Genomic DNA, 22,299 nt, shown 5'->3' on the forward strand with positions numbered 1-22,299 from the left:
TCACTTTTCCGTGGCAGTCCTCTCTAGATTCCCTTTCTCCTTTCTCCCCATTACACTTGAACTTGTAGGGGAGCTGGAGGAGTAGTAATGAACTAGGGATCTAGGCAGGCCTTAATAAGAGCGGTGCTGTTTTTATCACCTCCACTAGTAAGAAAAGCTGCTTCCGTTTGTCAGCACCAACAAGGGAGGTCTGGAATGCAGGAGTCAGCTGCATGGGGCTCGGATCCAGGTCTCCGAGGAACTTGTCCTGTGGCCTTGAGCAGACTACTTGATCTGTCTGAGCCTCCTTTTTCTTATCTGTGAAAGCAAGGTAATAGTGTCACTATGTCTGGAGTGTTGTGAGGATTCACGGAGTTAATGCCCGGACACTGTGTCAGCTCAGGGCTGGCACGGAGAAAGAGCTCTGCAAAAATTAGGTATCATTAGTACTGAAGGGGAGCCCCTGCCATCCGAGTCAGATGTCCAGGCAAACGCAAATGGGCCCTTAGTTAAGCGACAATAATAAGGTTCTCCCGTATCTCACGGTGGCGTTTTATTTTCTTTACGTCACTCGCAGTTTGTTTTATTTACTCGTTTCCCTCTCTCCGTAGAACATGTATATGAGTTGCTCCGTCAGTTTCATTCATGGTTGTGTTCCCGGGCCTGGAACACGGCCTTGTGGGTAGTGAGAATGCCAAAATGCCATCAGCGTTTATGGAATGAACGAAGACGAGCACTTCCTGTGTGCTCACTGCTATTCCACGAGCTGTTGGTGCTCTCCATGCATTCCTAACAGCCCTCTTTTACAGCTAAAGAAAAGGAGTCCTAGGGGAAGGGGATTCTTTGTGTCCCGTGTCACACGTTAGTAAGTGGAAAAGCAGGCAGTCTTTCTCAGAGCCAGGGCTTGGATCCCCCTCTGCTGTGCTCTCCGTCCGTAGGAGACATCGTCAGTGTTTTTATTACTGATAGCATTGACAGCTTTTACATAGTTAATATGTACATAGGCCGAGTTTTTTTAACCGTCTGCTCATTTGCTCGCAGCACTCACTGGGGAAGAAATGGAACATTTTTATTACTCCCCCTCCATTTGACAGTTGAGGAGATAACAACAGATCATGTTTATTGAGGGCATTACTGTGTGCCACATATGTATTAATATTGAATCCTCACAACAGTCCCATTAAGTTAATGGTATTATACACATTTGGCAGATGGAAAAACTGAGGCAAAGAGGTAAAATTACCCGTCCAGGGCCACACAGCTAAGACATGAGAGATCGGAGCCTCAAATCCCAGTGAACTGGCTTCAGGGACTGTTCTCCTAAGTGCTTCGCCAGATGTCTTTTCAATTCAGAGAGGACAGGTTACTTGTGCCCATCACCCAGCTGGTAGGGGGCAGATCCGGGATTGGAAACCAAGTCTGCCTTCACCACCAAAACTATGTTCTTTTTCCTGTATGTGAGAGCTGAAGGAAGAGTTACCTGCACTCATCTTTGGACTTGGGTTTCTGTCCCACTCCAGTGACAGGGAAGAAATCAGCTGAGTTAATCAAGGTCACTCGGCTAAGAATGTGGAGATGTGAGCCCTGACCTCAGCCTTCCTTATCTCTGCATCCTGCTGGGCTGTGGTTCAGCACCATTTGTCTGGCTTAGCCAAGTCTTTAAGATTATGCTTACAGAACAATCATCTGCAAGCGGGTGGCAGGTTGTGTCCCCAGAGAGAACTAAAGTGACTGCGGGTCGGAAGTGCAGATATGATTTCCTTCAGGCAAAAAGGACACCTGAGGTCTTTATGAGACATTAGTGTATGGACAGCAGGCTGGTGAGCTAGGGGGTGGGGGTGAGGAAAGAGGGGAGGGGGAAATCATATACCTAGAAGCATAGGAAGTCTGGCTGAGCTACACAAACAAAAACATTTCCTTCGGGGCCAGGGGCCCCCCGGCAGCGGGCAGCGCCCACCAGCGAACAATGAAACCGGGCATGTGTCAGCTGCTGATTGCAGGCTGATGCTCCTGCTGGGGGGAGGTCTCCCAGAAGCCGGTGCGGAGGTGGCGAGGTCTGTCTTCGTGGAACTGTCAGAGATGTATTTTGATGGGACATTCCCTGGAAGTGCAGCTTTCTTCTCCTCCAGCCTGTGCCCCTTCAGCTGCTAGAGGAGAACGCGTGCCTCCCACTGCCCCCAGTGCCCTCTCGCCTCTGTTCCCACTCTTTCCCTCTCTGCTCACCATCCACTGAGCAGCCCAAGCTCAAGGCACTAAATCTTTTTGATGGTTTTCTCCCTTGCCGTTCACTTCCTGTTAGTATCCACAAGCCCCAGAGAGTGTGGTAAGAGTAAGAACGCAGGCCGCCAGTCGTGAGCTTCTATAGCGCACACGAGGCGGTGTGCCAAGGCCCTGCTACCACCCTTTTGCTTAATAGTGGCTTCTGCCCTCTTAGGATCATTCTTCCTGCCACTTTGTACATGAAGAAGCAGTTTAGAGAAGTTGAACAGCACGCCTCTGGTTCTGAGGCTGGGAAGGAGCAGAGGGGATTCCAACTGAAGTCTTCTGGACTTTGTAGCATGGTTTTTCCACCTTTTAAAGTCCCCTCTAAGTAACCAGTGATCCTTTTGAAGTCGAGTGTCTGACATATCGTAACTGGGTTTTACTGTAACTGCCCACGCTGAGCAGGGCTTCCTCTGATATACACCTGGTGAATAGCTTTGTACACGTGTCCCATTCTCAGTGAAACAATAGGAAGTATCAGTGCGGTCCGGGGGATTCTCTGCTGTGTGAGTTACCATCAGGGCATGTCCTCTGCTTATTGTTCACGAGAACATGCTCAAGGAATTTTGCAGGAAGGCTCCCATCCAGGATGTTACTGGAAGACCTGCCTGCTGGATATGTACAAACAGAGTGTGACCCTGCCAGCTCAGCCGCAACCCCTGCCTTATGCTGGGAGGCTCTCTGACCCTAGCGGAAAAGGCTGCTGTCTTCATCATCCAGCCAAGAAGCTGTTACAGGGAGGCTCCGCAGCTTCCCATCTGCCTGCTGAGGAGCCCTTGGGTAGACTTTTGCCAGGAGCTTAGATCTCGCTTGTACATTGCCATCTGCACAAAATACATATCTCGTCGTGTTTCCTGGGCCTCCCCCAGACTCACGGGACCACGAATTACTCTTAGGAACAATCTGCTAGGACCCTTCAACTTTTTTATCATGGTAAGATACACATAAAAAATTTACCATTATTTAAAAATGTCTAGTTCGTGGTATTAAGTACATTTGCTTTGTTGTACAACCATCTCCAGTACCCGTTTACATTTTGCAAAACTAAAAGTCTGTACCCATCGCACAGTAACTCCCCATTCCCTTCACCTCCCAGTGAGCCCCTGGAAATTGCTATTCTACTTTCCATCTCTGTGAGTTTGACTATTGTAGGTGCCTCGCAGAAAGTGGAATCGTGCGCATTTGTCCTTTTGAGTGTGGGTTATCTCACTTAGCATAATGTTTTCAGGATTCATTGACGCTATCGCATGTGTCAGATTTCCTTCCCTTTCCAGGCTGAATGCAGCTGCCCTGTGTGTGTGTGTACCACCCATGGGTCTCTTCACTCGTCAGTGGACCGACGAAGCCTCGGTGTGTCATGCAAGGGCTTGTGTGTCATGCAAGGTGTGTCATGCAAGGGCTTGTGTGCGTACTCTTGTGCATGCCAGCTCAGCAGCCTCCTCGTTTGGGACAGTCTTTCTCCTCTTTCTGTCCTTATCCTCACTGCCTTTTCCAGTCCCTCAGAGAGCAGAACCCATCTTCTGACCTGGAAGGATGCCTTTACTTTATTTTATTTTTATTTTTATTTTTTAAGATTTTTGTTTATTCATTTGGCAGACAGAGATCATAAGTAGGCGGAGAGGCAGACAGAGAGAGAGGGAGGAAGCAGGCTCCCTGCTGAGCAGAGTGCCCGATGCGGGACTCGATCCCAGGACCCTGGGATCATGACCTGAGCCGAAGGCAGAGGCTTAACCAACTGAGCCACCCAGGCGCCCGGGATGCCTTTACTTTATACAGACCATTCCCACGGGTGGAAATGAGATCCCCCAACCCCTCCTCTCTTACACGGTCTTTTTTTTTTTTTTTTTTTTTTAATGTATGCCTCCTTCTTTTTTAAGATTTACCTCTCTATTTATTTATTTATTTGACAGAGAGAGACAGAGAGCGAGAGAGCATAAGCAGAGGGAGCGGCAGAAGGAGAGGCAGAAGCAGGCTCATCACTGAGCAGGGAGCCTAATGAAGGGCTCCATTCCAGGACTCTGGGATTGTGACCTGAGCCAAAAGCAGTCACTTAGCCAGTTGAGTCACCCAGGAGCCCTGCCCCTCTTACACATCTTAATTTAAATATCACTTAGTTTGGGGCACCTGGGTGGCTCAGTGGGTTAAGGCCTCTGCCTTTGGCTCAGGTCATGATCCCGGGGTCCTGGGATTGAGCCCTGTGTTGGGCTCTCTGCTCAGCAGGGAGCGTGCCTCCTCCTCTCTCTCTGCCCACCTCTCTGCCTACTTGTGATCTCGGTCTGTCAAATAAATAAAATCTTTTTTAAATAAATAAATAAATAAATATCACTTAGTTTAAATGTCCCCCATTTAGTTCCTGGAGCCCCACAGGGGACCTCGATCAGACTCCCCTCCCCTGCTAATTATTTTCATGGAACTCTGTATGTATTTATTGTGTTTATTAGAACCGTAACTTATTGATCAGTTGTGCATGTGTTTGTTTAATGCCTGCTTTCCTTGCCAGACAGTAAACTCATGTGTTCACTGCTACATCCCTCATGTCTGGCATCGGGGCTGGCACACAGTATGTGCCCAGTAAACAGCTGTTGACTGAAACTATAAACTAAATGAATGAATTAGTACCAAAAAGAGAAAATTTCAGGGCAACATGCTGGGAGCATTTGGATTATAAAATGTACACGGGTTGTTAAATTAGGATCTCAAAAAGTCATCTTGCTGAAGCATCGATTACTTGCGCTCTCATTTCTCTATTGATAAAACCTTCCAAGCATAAACTCTTCGTTATTTGAAGATGCCTCAGGGAGCGCCGACACGTCAACAGCAGCAGCAGAGGCAGCTGATGTCCTCTGAGTGTCTGTTCTCTACCAGGCTTTTGTAGTGTGGATGTTCTATGTGTTCTCTCACGGAATCCTCGCCAGAACTCTGAAAGGTAGATGCTAGGGTTTTTTTATGTGTGTTTGTTTTATTTTAATTTCTATTTCCAGATGAGTAGACCAAAGTCCAGAGACTTTAAATAACTTGCTTGAGGTCCCTCAGCCCCTAGTGGTAGGCCCAGAAGTACAGGGGAGTCGGGGGGCTAAACTTTGTGAGCCTTGGATAGAGCACCACCCCTCCCCGAGGGCCCTTCCCCTCATTAACTGGAAGAGCTCTCTTTCCGTTTGTTTTAATACATTTATAAATGGAGCCTCCGCCTTGGTTTTCTTTAAAGCCAGAGATTTGTGGCAAAAGAAGAATTTGAAAACTCCAGGCCTGCAGAACAAATTTGACCTTCGCAGCCTCCTGCCCTCCTGCCATTAGATCTCCCACCGTGCTTCTGCCTGGAAGGCCCTGTCCTCTCTTCTGCAGCAGACCAAAATGCTTCTAAGGCATTTTCCAAATCTAGAGACAGAATGAGTTGTACTTTTCTGCTTGCTCCTCCTGCAGAAGGCCCAGCCCTCTGCCCTAGCAGCACCAACGCTCTTTCTCAGTAGTGGCTGACGGGTTTGTCTCCACAACTGGGCTGAGCCTCCGGGGAAGTCGGACCAGGCCCGCCTTCTCTCTGAGCTCCTCCGCCTGGCCCGGGATCTGGCATGCACCTCGGGCCTCAGCCAGTGCTTGATGAGTGAATGCATGCCAAGTGCAGAGCGGGTGCTCAGAACTAGCGGGCCGAGAGCAGAAGCCCGAGAACAAACTAGCGCGTACTCAGCGAACCCCATGCATGCGAGATGGAGATGATCAGATGTATTAATCACGGGTTTGGAAAGGAATTAAGATATTTCCATAATGTAGTATGTTTCTTTTCTAAAACAGATGTGCCCTCATTGTTTCATGAGGAAGTAATTAGGTGTATTTGATTAAAACATTCATAATCGTTATCATTTATTCAGGGCTACTCTGTGCTGCTGTCTTTATGTATGTGTTGTGTCTGCTTCTCCCTATCACCCTGTGAGATGTTTTTATTGTCTTCGTTTTAGAGATGAGGCATCTGACGCTCAGAGAGATTAAGGAGCTTGCCCAAGGATACTCAGCTTCTGGGTGGTAGACATGGGAATGCAACAGGTCTGGCTGGCTTCAAACCAGTGCCTTCCCATCAGCCCAGCTGCTTCTGGACTTGTTTTTGAGATACCTTTCAGCCCAACACCCCGCACCAGCACACATATTCCTGTCCCCTCAGCTCGCCCTGTGCCCGCCCCCGCCCCTGCCTTCAGCTTTCCATTTCCTTAAGATTATCGCCCTGTACTTGCATCCTGAAGCCAAAATGCTTTTGTCAGTGATAATTGGATGCTGTGATGTGTAGAAACAGGTGTTAATAATGTACTAATGCCACATTAATATTAATAAATACAAAATAATACGTTGTGTTAAAGCCAAATTACATTACATGATTTTGTTTTCTCTTTATATAGCCTTTTACTCCTAAGATGTCTTTGAGTCCCAGTGTATATATTTTTTAAAAGATATGTTTTTTCTTCATGTAAAATGTAAATGTAACAACATAGTGAAAAGGGAGTTCCTTAGATAAAATTTTTTATTTTATTAAAGGTTGTCCAAACAGTGGGATACCTATTTCAAATTATATATGAAATATAAGATTGAAATAGCTCTCTTTAGAGAAGTTTAAGAAGTTTCTTACTGACTTAAATTCATTTATTTTCTGCTCCTCCTAGTATTTCAGCGGGATTAAGTTTTTTGAATCAGTGGATCAAGTTTTAATTTTCCTGTTCCTTCCTTATACTGACATATGCTTTGGCAGAACTAAAAAGAGACCTAAACATGTCAGCATGATTTTTGTTCAATGAATTAAAAACCATAAAAGTAACAAGATCTGATCCAAATCCCTAAAGTCCTGACATGGTGGTTTTGCCCTTTTCAGTCCCAAGATTCATATTACTGACTTTGAAAAGCTTTCTGCCTGGAAGCAGAAGTGATGGCAGCAGTGCATAATTTATTTGAAATAGATTACAAGGGGTAGGCAGCACGGAGGAGGCAAAAGCACACAGGCCAGAGATCTGGATTTGAATCCCGATCCTGTCACTCAGGCCCTTACACAAGTTGCTCAACATCTGTGCGCCTCGGTTTCCGCCTTGACACATGGGGGGATGGGGATCTAGCTGGAAGAGTTGTTGCGAGGGGCTGTGAGGTGCAGCACTTACAGTACTCACCTGGCAGAGACGGGCTTAATAATGGCAGTAATCAGGATCATTTCTATTTCGAGAATACCTTCAAATAGCTGAATCCAGAAGGATTGATTCATAATGCAGCGGCCGCTTTGTCTTCAGTGCTCATCTTTTCTCAAAATTCTTTAATTTTTTTCCTCATCCTGTCAGGGGGAAAATAACAGGTAGATGCTACTAAATCTTTTAACACCTGCTTATCACTGCTTCACTTGGAACATATACCCAGAATGTGGGTTCGTCCTTACCAAGCAAGAACCACGCTGATTTGAGGGTCAGGAACCATATGCCAGGGAGGTCCATTTCAGGACCCGGGGGACAGAGGAATTTTTCTAAGACTGTTGGTGCTTGAGACAGGTCAGCCTGGGTTTGGCCCAAACTTCTTGGGCTTTGTTTTCTTCATCTGTAAAATGCAGCTCAAGACCTTGCAAGACCCTCCATGGTATGGCTTTCTAGCCTCTTTTCCTGTCACTCTTAATATCTGTGCCCTAATAATTCCTCAGGTGAAGCATGGTCTCTTTGCGGCTTCGAGCCTTTGTAGATGCCCTTTCTTCCTCTTGGAAGCCCCCCTTGGTGTGCCAGCACAGGCAGCCTGCCTTCATTCTTCAGATCCTAGTGTATGTGTTAGTCAGGACCGGATAGGTTATGCTACAGTAACAGGCAACCCCCAGGTCTCCATGGCTTGGCACAGCCATCTGCTTCTGGCCCCGGCCGCATGATGGACACTGTTGATCGTGGTCACTCTGGGACCCATGCTGATGGGAGCTCCATCCCCACTTATACTGCAGTGAACAGGAACAAAATGTGCTGGAGGCCACACTGGCTTCTAATGCTCCTGCCCCGAGGTGATCCCCTTCATTTCTACTCACATTGACCAATGCAAGTCATGGCACCACATCAAACTTGAGAGGGGAGGGGAAAAATGCCTTCCTACTGGGGAAGCTAAGAACCAGAACACTAGTGAGCAGACCCAAAGACTCCCGCATTTTGGGATTATTTCTTCTGGAGCCTCTTCCCTCACTTTGCTGCCTGCCTGAGCTCCGACGGTTGCTGGTGAGTCAGTGGAGCTGCCTTAGTGTTCCTGTGGCTTCCCTCCCCACGCCACATCCTGCGCGCCCATTGTAAGTGCCTCTTTGCTTGCCCCTTTCCCTGGCTGAGCTCCCTCGGTCAGTGTTCACCGTAGTACCCTCGTGCCCGCCCAGCTATGGTCGGTGAGGCGTCCTCACTATGCAGAGGACGAAGAAACAAAGACTGAGCAAACTCGTGGGGTCACTTTGCTGGGTTGTTGTGATGAGGGAAGGTAAAATAAGAATAATTATAAGTGCCTGGTAGTCTGGTAGTCATAAGGACCAGCTTAGGAAGTGCTTGTGGCAGGGGCATGTAGGAGGCCCTCCTTGTGCTCGTGTTCGTGGTGGTGAGACGAAGAGGAAGGGAACAGTGGAAGGAGCTGACATCCAGGAAGCACTCACACGTGCCAGACCCTGTTACGGCTTCTTGGCGGAAGTTAACTGGTGCGGCGATTCTCACATGTTGGGACTCATGTTGCGTCTTGGTCAGTTTTCAAGTGATTCATAAGTAATTTGCTATAATCATTAGTAAGATTCTGAAGATTGCAACTTGACTTGTTTCAGGTGACTTAGATATTGTATGGTGCAACTTCTGTGGCGCTCATTTGCATTGCATCTCTAGTGGGAGAGAAGGGGGTAGAATTGCTTCCTTTTGTTGAGCCGTTCACATGGGCCAGGGTCAGCGCTAAACAGTTTATACGTGCATCCTGTCTTAACACCTTCACACCATCTCCATCTTACAGATGGGGACTCTGAAGAGACAAGTCAGTCACGCATGCGGTAAGTGGCCAGGGTGCACTGGCTCAAGTTTTCAGCAGTCCTCTTACTGGCTGTCCTCACCTGACTCTCCAGGAACTTCACTGGGCCCCAGGCACACCCCGGGCATGCTTCAGGAACGTAAAGATCATCACAATGAAGAGCAGAGCTAGCAGAGAGAGTGATACTAAATTCTCAGCTAGCAGCTAACGTGTGGGATGATTTTGTTGAATGTTTTTGTGTTTTGTTTTTTTAATCAGAGTAACCAGGGAGCACAGGGAAATGCTGGTGAAACTGGCCAAGCAGAGCACCAACAAGGCCAAGGATTCCTTGCGGAAGGTTCGTACCAATGCAATGAATAAGCTGAAGAAATCCAAGGACAAGGTCTCAGAGGACACCATTAGGCTCATAGAGAAACAGGTACTGTTGCCAGCAGATGTGGTACTTGTGGGTCTGACCCAGGGAACCACCTGGTCATGTGTGAAGAGAGGAAGACTAAAATAGAATACCCCTGATGCGTTCCTTGACATGATGAGGATTGGCTGAGTCTGTGTTCTAGACTTAGCCCTGGGAATGTGGAGGAAGAGAAGACGCTGTTGGCTCTTCCCGGGGTTCCAGGCTCCATGCTGAATGCTTTCTATCATTTCATTTATCCTTGTTGATACGCAGTTGTGAAAGAGGTCCTGAGGAAACTGAGGTTCGGAACAGCTAAATAACTTGCTCCAGGTCACATGAGGGTCCGCTAGAAATGGATCCCAGAGCAGGCAGACTAACTTCAGAGCTGGACGCTGACGCTCTTGTGTGCATGTGTGGTGGCTTGTCTGGGTGCTGGCAAGTGAGGACTTATCAGTGTTCTTACTGTGCTGAGAGGTGGCACTCGAACAGATTGCAGTGAAGTAGAGCCTGGGGACAGGTTGAATAACACGTGCAGAGGTGTGCTGTGTAAAAGAACATCCTGCAAGTGGGCGATTGCCGCATGGGATGGCTGAGGCTTGGGAGTGGACAACACGGCAGCCAGCTGGGTTGATCAGAGCGGGACTTGGAGACCTGGCTGAGCAGCTGGACCTCCAGCCTGTCCAGACTCTCCCACATTGGCTGTGCAGCTCTGCCAGTTGTTGTGAGCACGCCAGCGCTGCATGATGGACTATCTCACAGCTCAGTGATATACAGGACCAGGCTTTATTTCTTGGTCTCCTTTCTGTGGGTCACCTGGGGAGTTGCTTCAGAGGCTGGGCTCAGTGGGCTTGGCTCCTGGCTCCAGATGTTGGATTGGGTTCAAGTCTCCTTTATCTTCTGGAGTCAATCTTCTGGAGTCAGTAAGTTTCCCAGGACATCTTATTATATCTTGTTTTATCTTTTCTCTTTTTCTCTTCTTCTTCTTCTTTTTTTTTTTTAGGTTTTATTTATTTGTCAGAGAGAGAGAGGGAGCACAAGCAGGGGTAGCAGCAAACAGAGGGAGAAGCAGGCTCTCCGCTGAACAAAGAGCCCAATGCGGGACTCGATCCCAGGACTCTAGGATCATGACCCAAGCTGAAGTCGGGTGGCTTAACTGACTGAGCTACCCAGGCATCCCCCGCAGGACATCTTTTCAACAGCAGATGCTAAGAACATAAGCCCAATCATTCAAGTACATTTGAAGCCCCTCTTGGTACATCACAGGGGCTAAGCCCAGTAGCACCAGGACAGAAAAATATCTAAGTTTGTGGAGGTCTAGGGGAGGGCATGAAGATTTGTTGAACAATGATCGAATCTACCACAGCATTACGATAACTTAAGGAGCTTATTAAAATACAGGTTTCTGGGACCCCACGCCCAGATTGGGGCCCTGCAGATCTGCATTTTTAAATGGTCCCCAGGTGATCCTGATTCAGTAAGTCCCTGGAAAGATTTTTTTTTTCCCAGACAGTGGGGAGTTCCCATCTGTGTTGACGAAAGCGGACTATGGTGGCTGGGTAGAAGACAGATTGTAAGGATCAGGAGGGGAGGCATGGAGGCCAGGGAGGCTGTTGTGGGAATCCATCCAGGAAATGGCGGCCTGAACCTGAGTGGCACTGGTGGAATTAAGATAGAAAGATGAATTTGCCAGTATTTAGGAGATAGAATAATGTTTAGCGTAATACGAAGGGCTTTGCGCAGAGCCTCTACATTCACCACAAAAGCATTATTTTCGGAAGATTGAATGTGAGTGTGGGCAGGCTGGGGAGAAAGGAGGCAGGAGCATGAGCGCTGTTAGAGGGACATCTGGAGGAGGCCGTCAGTGGACTAACTGCTCCCCTTCTCCTGGACCAGCAGTTACTATGCCAGTTGTAGACCAGCCCTAACAATCACCTAGCAAGAAATTTTAGATGGGTGCCTGGGCTCTGCTCCTGCCTCTGCTGATCTTTAGTAGGTCTCCCCAGGAGCGTATACTTTCTAAAAGCTCCCCAGATAAATTTGCAAAAGCAGACACAGATGGTAATTAAGGATCTAGAAGCTTTATGGTGTATTCCTGTGATGGTACCAGAGTTAGATCAGGGTTGTTCTGTACTTGATATCCTGTGACCTTGAGGACATTACTTGACTCCTTGCAGTCTGTTCTGTAGAAAGGGATTTATAATTCTTACCGCAAAGGGTAAGGACGTGCTAGAAGCACCATTAGAGTGTCTGGCAGCTGGACCCTCGGAGCTCCCTTCTTGCCTTCCTTGTGCCCTCCTCTTGCCCTGCACCAGCTAGAAGAGATTCCTAGATTAGTCTGGTCTTCTCTGAGCACCAGTCAGGCCGTGTAGCAGTCTGTCGTTGGCCCCAGCTGGGCCAGCTCCTGGTCCGTCCCCAGGGACTCCATCTCTGCTGTCAACACTTGACATTTCCCGTGCTGCTTTGTGGTAAGCCCGTGGACCTTGGGAAAGTGCCAGGTACTCCTCACTCAACAAGACTGTGCCTCTGCCTCAGGGGCCAGAGCCCACGTTCCCTGGAAAGGGAAGAATGATCAGATGAGCAGTACTCTTGGTCAGACCCGCATGACCAAGACATGGCCAGAAGCCTTCACACGAGCACCTCGCGTTTCACCTTCCTCCTCGGGTTAGATTTGTTTCCTCGGTGCTTATTTCTGTTGATTGTTGTTATTTTTCAAAAGGAAAATAACTTTATTAGTTTTTTTCTGATGCTATGCCGTACATGTTAGTGTAAATTTGTTTTGATTCAGAAGGAAGTAATTGCAATTTCATCACCCAGAGATGACCGCTGTTAACATTCTAGTGCAGACCTACATGCCATCTCTGTGAGGACATGTAATATTACAAGAGATCACAGTGTATGCACATAACGTACCCAGGGCAGTAATCTTTATTATCTAAGACATTATTATTTAAAGATGAGTTCTTACCATCACTGTTAATAACTGCCTTTACTGTCATATATTAAAAGTGGAGTGAGAAAATTTTTAGGAGACAGCCTTGTGCACACTTTATTTTGTTCTTTTTCCCTGACAGGAGACACTAAGCTGGAGTTTTGAGTATGTGGTTTTTGTTTCTGTTTTTTAAATAAGCAAAGCAGGGGGCTGATTGTTGTTTTATCAAATTTTTAAAAATTTATTTGTTTACATTGTTCCTGATTATCCGAGTAATTTATACTTCCTGTAGAAAATGTAGAGAGTTCAGAAGACTGTTTTAAAAAAATGGGGGAAAATTCACACCATAAACCCACATTGCAGAAGCAACTGCATTTTGCAGTATTTTTAACATTTTGCAGTATTTCTGCTTTCCTTCTTTTTTTTTTTAACTACATAGTTTTTAACATGGCTGAATATGTAGTGTGCATATGGTTTTGTACTCGGCTTTTTATTTTCTGTTTAGCATTAAAAACTATTGGCATTTTCTTGTGTCTTAAAAAACTGTCTATGAACAGTCATTTCTGATGGCTGCAAAATAGTCCGTCTTGTGGTTATGCCATAACTCACTTTCATAAGCCTCTTGTTGGACATCATTTGTTTAAACTTTTTTGTTATAAATAAGGTTGCAATGAATATTTTTATACATAAATCTTTGTTGAGATCATTTCCCTAGGATAGAGTCCCAACTGTGGAATTATTGCACAAGGGGAGTGCATATTCTTAAGACTCTTGGTATGTACTGCCTAAATCACTTACAAAGGTTTTTAGAATATGTGAATTTTTTTAAATTTTTATCCTTTCTAATCTATAACATTTGAACCCAGAATTTTTAATGTGAGCTTGAAGTGCTGCTGACCTTAGAAGTATAGCTTTTACTTCTACACACCACAGAAAAGATTAAGTTAGTTTTTATATAAATCTATACAGCCTTTCTAAAGGATAATATAGCAGTATATACCAAATTCCATGTATTTCTGACTAGAGGCTTAAGAATTTATCCAAAATAAATTGTCAAGAAATCTTACCTACAGAGGTGTCTGTTGATGTATTATATATAATAGCAGAAAATTAAAAATTGTATAAATTTCTGACAGTGGGAAAATAAACTGTTTTATATCCATATAGAGGCAGTTTTTAAAATATTTTGCTGGGCTGCCAGTTAAGCATCTGATTCTTGGTTTTGGCTCAGGTTGTGATCTGAGGGTTATGAGATCAAGCCCCATGTTGGGCTCTGCACTAGATGTGGAGTCTGCTTGCGACTCTCTCCCTCTCCCTCTGTACTTCCCTCCATGCTCTCTCTCTCTCAAATCTTTAAAAAAATTTTTTTGCAGGGGCACCTAGGTGACTCAGTTGGTTAAGCATCTGCCTTTGGCTCAGGTTATGATCTGGGGGTCCTGGGATTGAGCCCCATGTCTGGCTCCCTGCTTGGCAGGGAGTCTGCTTCTCCCTCTCCCTCTGCTCCCCACTCATGCTCACTTGTTCTCTCTCTCTCAAATAAATAAGTAAATTCTTTAAAAAAATATTTTGCGGACATGGTAAATTTCTTTTGGAATTGATTTTTTTTTAAAGATTTTATTTATTTATTTGACAGAAAGAGATCACAAGTAGATGGAGAGGCAGGCAGAGAGAGAGAAAGAGAGAGGGAAGCAGGCTCCCCGCTGAGCAGAGAGCCCGATGCGGGACTCGATCCCAGGACCCTGAGATCATGACCTGAGCCGAAGGCAGCAGCTTAACCCACTGAGCCACCCAGGCGCCCTGGAATTGATTTTTTAAAGGTAGGTCGCATAACAGTATTATACTATGACTCGATTTTTGTGATAAAAATTTTCATCTTAAAAGGATTGGCAGCTTAGGAGTGCCTGGCTGGCTCAGTCAGTAGAGCACATCGCTCTTGATCTTGGGGTTGTGAGTTCAAGCCCCATGTTGATTGTAGAGATTACTTAAAAATAAAATCTTAAAAAAAAAAAAAAAAAGATTGACAGCTTCTCTACTTGAGGACGTTAATGGTCATTTGAGGCAATGGGATTATGGACAATTCCAATTATTATTCTTTGTAGGATTTTTTTTAAAATGTTCCCAAATTTTTTTGAGGTCAGATTTTTTAAAAACTCTATTCTAAAAATGTTTCCTTTGGTGTATAAAAATGAAGGCATTGAGTTATAGATTCTATCCCTAGAGTCACGTCTGACACCCCCCCCCCACACACACACCCAACTTCCCATCCTGCAGCCCAGACCAGCTCTGCTGAGGAAGCACCAGGGCCTGCCCACCGGGGATTCTGACATCTGCCGGCCTGCTGTTTCACCTTTGCTTCAGTTTACTATAAATGGGCCTGCTGAGCATTAAAGCGCTTGGCAGAAACACCAGTAGATCTGGCCAAGATCCTTTCACTGCCGCCTTCTTCTGAGAAACGGTGCTGCTCTGCAGTGGAGCTGGGTGCTAGCGGGCTGACGGAGGGAAGGGCTCCTGGCGGTCGGGCAAGCAGGCAGGGAGGCTGGGCTGGCTGAGGCAGTGGGTGTTCTGAGCCAGGCCTCAGGGAGGCGGACTTGCTGCCCGCCTGCCCCTTCCGTGCACTGTGCCTCCCCTTTTCCTGTCTCCGCCTTTCACGTCCCCGAGCCGAGAAAAGAGTGAATGTGATGATGATGATGATGACGACGACGAAGGTGGTGACGAACCGGTCTTTATGAGGCAGATGAAAATGGAAAGGGCCCTTGCTGTGGAGTCAGGCAGGCCTGACTGGTTCAAATCTCAGGTCTTTGACTTCTCGGCTGCGAAGGTGAGCAAATGGCTTCACCTTTTTGAGCTTCTGTCCCCTCATCTGTAAGGTGGGAGGAGGGGTGTGCATCTCCCAGGTTTGGTGCGAGGACCAGAGGACACATATACTTTCAAGTGGCTGGTGTGGTTGTCGGTCCTCGGTCATTGTCCACCCCATCTGTCCCATTCCTTTACCCTCCCTTTGACTTTGAATATGGGCTGGGATTGGCCATTGGAATGACCCTCCCACAGCTTGCCTGGGGTGAGGAAGGACGAGGCCAGGTGCTGGGGACGCCTCACAGGGAGCAGTGGCACCAGACTGGCAGTCGGGGTGTGTGAGTTCCTGGCTCAGTTACGCCACTGACTTTCTAACATGACCTGGGGCAGATTACTTAACATTTACACCTTGGTTTATTCCTCCGTAAAATGGGGATAATGCCCGTCTCACCTCCTAAGGCAGGTTATGTGGGGTTGTTGGATTTGGACAAAACCCCTTTGCATATGCCATGTATGACTGTGCAGCTGCCAGGTAAAATAGTCAAATATTCATAGTTTTTTAAAGGGACATAGTCACAGCATTTCATCGGTTTTGAGGGTTATATGCAATAATGTGTTTAAAGTTTTTAGCCTAGTGCCCGGCACCTAATAATACTCGGTAAGAGGGAGATGTTGGTAAGAGGGAGATGTTGGTGGTGCTGTTCTCGTTGTTTTTTGTTTGATGTTTCTCATCATTTTATTTTATTTTTTTTTAAGATTTTTAATTTTTTTTTAGAGGGAGAGAGTGCATGTACGAGCAGGGGGAGGGGCAGAGGGAGAAAGAGAACCTCCAGCAGACCCCCCTGCTGAGTGCAGAGCCTGAGTCAAGGCTTGATCTCATGACCTTGAGGTCATGACCTGAGCCAAAATCAAGAGTCGGATGCTCAACCAACTGAGCCACCTGGCACCCCATGTTCATCATCATTATTTAAGAAGTCTGATAAAGATGGAGAAGATGAACTTGCTGACAGACTGTCCCCAATGGCACTCTGTGCCTAATTTGGTAGAAAGTTAGTAAATATTTTCATTAATTGATTAATTTGAAGTCAGGAAGTAATAATAAAAATCAGAGTAGCACAAGCAGCATTTGCATAGCAAATAACCAGGTTAAACTCTGCTTGCATAGGCATGAACGCGTTCAGTGCTCACAACTACTCTCTGAGGAAGGGACCGGCATCCCCATTTGATAGATGAGGAAACTGAGATTCAGGAGCTTACACACTGTTACCCCACCAAGAGTTTAACTCAGCACCCACATTATCACAGTGTTAGCCTAGGTACTCTTCCTCCCCCCAGTCCCCATGCCTGTCTCCACACTGCCCTCGCACCATTGTTCCGGAGGAGGCTTGCTGGAGTGAGCGCTGCTGGGCGTCATGCACCTGCCGTGCAAGGCAGCTGCTCTCCATGGGGATGGCAGCATCTTCAGAGCCTGTGGCCCAGTGAGGAGGGACCAAGCAGCCATTTGGAGCCCAGCCGCTCTTCCAGCATGCCCAGCAGCCCCCAAAGCCGTGCCTTCCACCTGCTGCAAAATGTGCAGCTGTTGCAATGGCGAGAGCCTGGTTGTCTCCGTGCCTGGGACCAATTGCTCCAAATCCTTTTTTGTTTACCCTTCCCAGTGCATCTAGTTCCTAGTTCTTGGCCAAGGCCTGTGGTCTGCAAATCAAGATGTCAGGCAGCCCCTGTGCCGCTGAGGACACAGATCCTGGGTACCATACTTCAAGGCTTCCTGTCTTTGGTCTCTTTTAGATATAGGAGGGAAGCAGCAACACTTATTAAATTGTATTGTGTTTTGTTCCTCACTTTTAGTGCATGTTTATTTTTGAAAATTTGGGAAGTATAGAAAAGCACAGAGAACTTTAAAAATTATTTATTTAATAAATATTTATTGAACACTTGCTATACACTAGGTCTTTTGCAAGATATGACAGATGGGGACATGAATAATATATTACCTGTCTTCCCATCCCTAAAAGATAAACACTATTAATATTTTCACATTTCCTTCCATTTTTAAGAGATATGTATTTTTTTACATATCTGATATCATTTCTACTATGTATATGCACAATTTTGTATCCTGCTTTTTCTTTAAAGGTAACATGAGGGGCACCTGTGTGGCTCAGTGGGTTAAAACCTCTGCCTTCGGCTCAGGTCATGATCCCAGGGTCCTGGGATCAAGCCTTGCATTGGGCTCTGCTCAGCGGGGAGCCTGCTTCCTCCTCTCTCTCTCTGCCTGCCTCTCTGCCTACTTGTGATCTCTGTCTGGCAAATAAATAAAATATTTAAAAAAATATATAATGAGCATTTTCCCATGATATTATAAAGAATATCTTGAAACATTATTTCTTTTATTCTGATTACAGAAGCAATCTATACTTGCTGTAAACATTCAAGCATTTCAGAAATATGTACTGGAATGTTACTCATATTTATACCCTTTTGGGCATATGTATTCTACTACTTCCCTGTTCTATCACTTTAGATTTTCTGATTTTTCATTATTCAAAATAAAGCCTAGATAGGGGCACCTGGATGGCACAGTCAGTTAAGCACTGACTCTTGGTTTTGGCCCCATTTGTGATTGGTTTTGGCTTGGGGCATGATCTCAGTCGTGAGATCAGGCTCCATGCTCAATGCGGAGTCTGCCTGAAACTCTCCCTCTGAACCTTCCCCACTCACTCTCTAAAATAAATCTTTTAAAAAAAAAATAAAGCCTAGATAAATATCTTTGCATATAGAACTTTAGAATTTTTTTTCAGATTCCATTCATGTGGTAATTTCCCAGTTGAGAGATTTGGGGGGTTAATAAATGGTATGGACATTTGCATCAATTCTAATTCCTTTCATTGCTATATGAGCTTATTCATTTTACCATAGCTTTCTGGCGTGGAATGTTGTCATTAAAAACTACAACATCAAACTTCATTAACTATGGTAACTGAATTATATCTTGTTTTAATTGGTGTTTCTTCAGTGTCTGTTGAATTTTCCATGTTTGTTAACCAGATGTATTTCTTGTTTTTTCAATACTTCTTTTTTTCCCCGCTTAACTACTACGATCTTGATAGTCTTACCAGTTAGTATGAGGGCTTTACACAGCAGAGTGTCTGAGGTGTAGGAAATTCTAGAGGGTCATTAGGTGACCAACAGGGCTGACTTCTCTGTATTCTATAATAACAGTTAAGAATTTTGGGCTGTGGAATCAGACTACTAGGGATTAAATTTCATCATTGCTACTTTCAGCTGTGTATCCTGACAAGTGCTCTAACTGCCTCAGTTTCCTCATCTGTGAAAAGGGGATAATAATAGTATCTATCTCATGGGGCTGCTGTTGGGAATCAGTAAGAGTGTGCATATAAAGTTCTTAGCACAGTGCCTGGCTGGGACGAAATAACGTGAGATTTTGTCACCATCAATATTTCCCAGGTAACTTTTACATAGTTTTGGAATGTTTGTCCCCCTCCCCTTCTCCAGCCCCAGTTACCGGGCTGTCTCATTCTGTGTTCCTGCAGATCAGCCAAATGGCCGACGACACCGTTGCAGAGCTGGACCGGCATCTGGCAGTGAAGACCAAAGAACTCCTTGGATGAGAGACCCCCCGGGGCAGCAGTACTCTGGAGCCCAGTTCCTGGTGGATCCCATGGGGGGCAGATTGGCCCCTTTCTTCTCTGTCCACACGGAAGGCTGTCATCATGCCGTTATCAGTCTTTGTGAGGCTCAGCCTTCTAGTGCGACACGCTAGACACTCTCGGGCACTCTCTTCCTCCTGTTCCCTGCCCACCCCATTCTGCCCGGGCCCTCTGCCTTGGGAGGCCCTCAGAGAGTACCAGCTGTGACGGGTGGCCTCTACTTAGGGCATTTGCCCTGATGGTGACATTGCCAAGCGACTAGGACTATCAGCGGGCTCACCACCGTCTGTTTCTCATCTCGGGAGCCTCCTTTTCAGTTAGTTGGGCCCCATCCCCGGCTTTGAACTCTGGGCTGACGTGGGCCTTCGCCTGTGACTGTATCCCTTTGCTAGAGGCCTGTTTTTACCAAAAAATAAAATCAAAATCAATTGGAAAGAATAATCACCACAAAGGAATGGATAGTCCAGATTCATGGTCTCTGAGGACTCATGTGCAAAGCCGCCGGAACAGTACTTGTGCCTCTGAGTCATCCTCGCACGCGCTCTTTTCTCTGCCCAGACCGTTGTGCCTCTGCCGGCCTACCTGGCCGGTCCTGGTCAAGGACCAGCTTGGGTATCACCTCCTCTGGAAAGTCTTCCCTTTCCCCCCAGACTGGGACTCCCATTATTGGCTGTCAGCACTGCCCACTGCTTTTATCTGAACGTTCACTAGTCTTTGTGATAATTAGTCTGTATATCTTTATTTTCCTCAGAACTTGGCATAATGCCTAGACCATAGTAGGCATTCAAATGTGCTGTAAATGAATTGTACAAAGTAGCTGCTTAACAAGTACGGCCTGCTTTTCCTTTCTTTCCAGTCATAACACCATCACTCTGTCATTTTCTACTCTTGCCTTTGTCCTCAACATTGACTTGGTACTGAGATAGGTTTCCTGCAGGCCTGCCTGTTGTTGACAGACGAGTGCTTTGTTGTGGCTTATCTTTGGGTACTGGGTAAAGTAAGGGTTTTTTCTTTCTAGTGATATTCTTTTCTTTTTTCTCTTCTCTGCTCTTTTCTTCTCTTTTCATTCTCTTATTCATAACATAGAGCTAGGGACAGTTCTAGGCATCACCTTTGATCTTGGTAAACCTGTGAGATAATGTATTATCTTCATTTTATAAGTAGGAAAACTGAGACTTGACAATATTAGATAACCCCCAAAGTAACAAGCCTAGTAAGTGATAGAGGGTTTCATTATTCATTGTCAGACTCATTTTGCAGAGACCGGGGAGCTCGAGAGAGGTTAAATTTCTTGCCCAGGGTTACATAGCGAGTGGCCGAGCTGGGATTCAGGCTGACGCCTGATCTGAAGCTTGTGTTCTGCCCATGGCATCCTGCAGACTTCATGAACATTCAGTGAGCACCAACTGTGTTTCAGGTACCGTGCGTGCTCCGTGCTGGGCACGCAAGACTGGGTAAGACGTGACCTCTGTCTTGGAGGGGTGCATAGCACGCTGGACTAAGTCGTTAGCCACAGTGTCTCGGGTGGAAGGTAGGAAGCTCATTCCCGTCTTGCCAGATGTCTGCCTTTGGAGTGGAACGACTTGGGCAGCTTGGGGCCTGGCTGCACTCCTTCAAAGCCGCATCCGACTTTTCCTTGCTGTCTGCCTCCTCTCAGATCCTGTCCCTTGCGGGAAGTCTGCTCTTCACCCTCTGCTTGTCCTGGTAGAGCGCAGTGTACACAGCCGGTTGGGGTTCAAGGTCAGAATCAGGTCAAAAATGAAAGAAGCTAACCTAGTCTCCTGCCCCGCTTACCTGTCCTCAGTCCAGCCCCATTCAGCCCCTGAGTAGCCATCGCACGATCAGAAGTCAGGTGGGGGAAGGACAGGGATAGACGCAGCAATCAAGGAGCCGTTTTTGGGGTAAGCCACATGGCGGGGGCATGGCCGAAATCCCCCACTCACAGCAAATGTGCTTCTCAAAGATGCAGGATTTTTTAATAAACAGAGGAAATGATAAATTATGTTGTAACTCCACTCCAAAGGCATTTGGTTCTTAACAGCCAAATCCTCTGTAGTCTTTAAATAAACAAAAACTTATTTGGTGAACAGACGGGGTTGGGGAGGGGTTGGAAAATGAAAGATTTTCTGTACTTGGGTCCCACATGTCAACAATTTCTCTCCTGTGTGTATGTTGGCCAAAGCTGTATATCATGATAAATGAATAAAGGAAAACCCCGAGCCCAGGGCAGTCAGACAGCTCAGCAAATGGCTTTCAGCTGATTGCTGTATTTCAGTTGACATTTATCAAAGAGTTTCTCTGTTCTTCTGTGTCGGGCTGCGGTGGTGGCAGGGACCAGGATGAGACTACCTGCTCAGGTCTGCTGAGTAGTGAGCAATGCTGGGGCAATGCCTTCTCCCTTTCTCCTTCCTTGAACCTCTTTCTTTCACAAGGAAAAGCTGCGGGTGCAAATTCCTACCCTCGCCAGAAGGATTAACCTCCTCCTCCATTCAGCTCACCAGCTTTCCAAGTCCCATGAAACATACAGACCAAAGAGACTTCAAAAACTTTTGTCTTGTTTTTTTTTTTTTTTTTTTTTTTTTTTTTACTTTCTTACATGCTCTTGTGTGTGTGTATGTGTGTTTTAGAAGTTACCAAAGAAACTGAAATATAAAAAGTTAGACCAACTTTCCAATCTTACTCCCCTTTAATGATTAGATGTGTATCCCTCCAGACCTGTATACTTACATAATTTTTAAAAAAGCAGAGGATGAAACAATTCTGTTCATATTGGGAAGCTTGCTTTTTTTTTTTTTTTTCTTTAAACGCAACAACACATGATGGCCACCTACTCATATGTGAACCTGGAGATACAACTCACCCCTTTTTCATGGCAGTGTGCTATTCCATACTATGGATGTACCTTAACTTACTTCACTGCTACCCTTATGATTTATTTTTTAAAGATTTTATTTATTTATTTGACAGCGAGAGACACAGTGAGAGAGGGAACACAAGCAGGGAGAGCGGCAGAGGGAGAAGCAGGGTTTCCACCGAAGCCGGGACCCCAATGTGGGGCTCGATCCCAGGACCCCCAGCCAGCTCATGATCTGAGCCAAAGGCAGACAACGACTAAGCCACCCAGGTGCGCCACCCCCATGATATTTTAAAAAATCATTTTATAGTGGTGCCTGGGTGGTACTGTCGGTTTGGGTGTCTGACTCTTGGTTTCGGCTTAGGTCTTGGTCTCGGAGTCATGGGATTGAACCCTGTGTGGGGCTCCAGGCATGAATCTGCTTGGGCCTCTTTCTCCCTCTTCC

The 22,299-nt window shown here is 46.1% G+C and overlaps 1 protein-coding gene across 3 annotated transcripts in view; it reads left to right on the forward strand.

The window, feature by feature from the left end:
• The window catches only part of MRRF (mitochondrial ribosome recycling factor), a 52,976-nt gene extending 33,521 nt beyond the window's left edge, over window positions 1–19,455 (forward strand). The window contains exons 6-7 of one of the 3 annotated variants that reach the window (XM_004775575.3): window positions 9,475–9,634; window positions 18,884–19,455. In XM_004775575.3, coding sequence (XP_004775632.1) covers window positions 9,475–9,634; window positions 18,884–18,961 — 238 coding nt within the window. In that variant the 3' untranslated portion in view covers window positions 18,962–19,455. The remainder of the gene's footprint in view (window positions 1–9,474; window positions 9,635–18,883) is intronic. The other 2 variants (XM_013047376.2, XM_045082359.1) reach the window with 2 other exon arrangements.
• The last annotated feature ends 2,844 nt before the right edge of the window (window positions 19,456–22,299 follow it).

Source organism: Mustela putorius, unplaced genomic scaffold (genome assembly GCF_011764305.1).
Source record: "Mustela putorius furo isolate JIRA1106 unplaced genomic scaffold, ASM1176430v1.1 tig00000596_pilon_pilon_pilon, whole genome shotgun sequence".
NCBI lineage: Eukaryota > Metazoa > Chordata > Mammalia > Carnivora > Mustelidae > Mustela > Mustela putorius.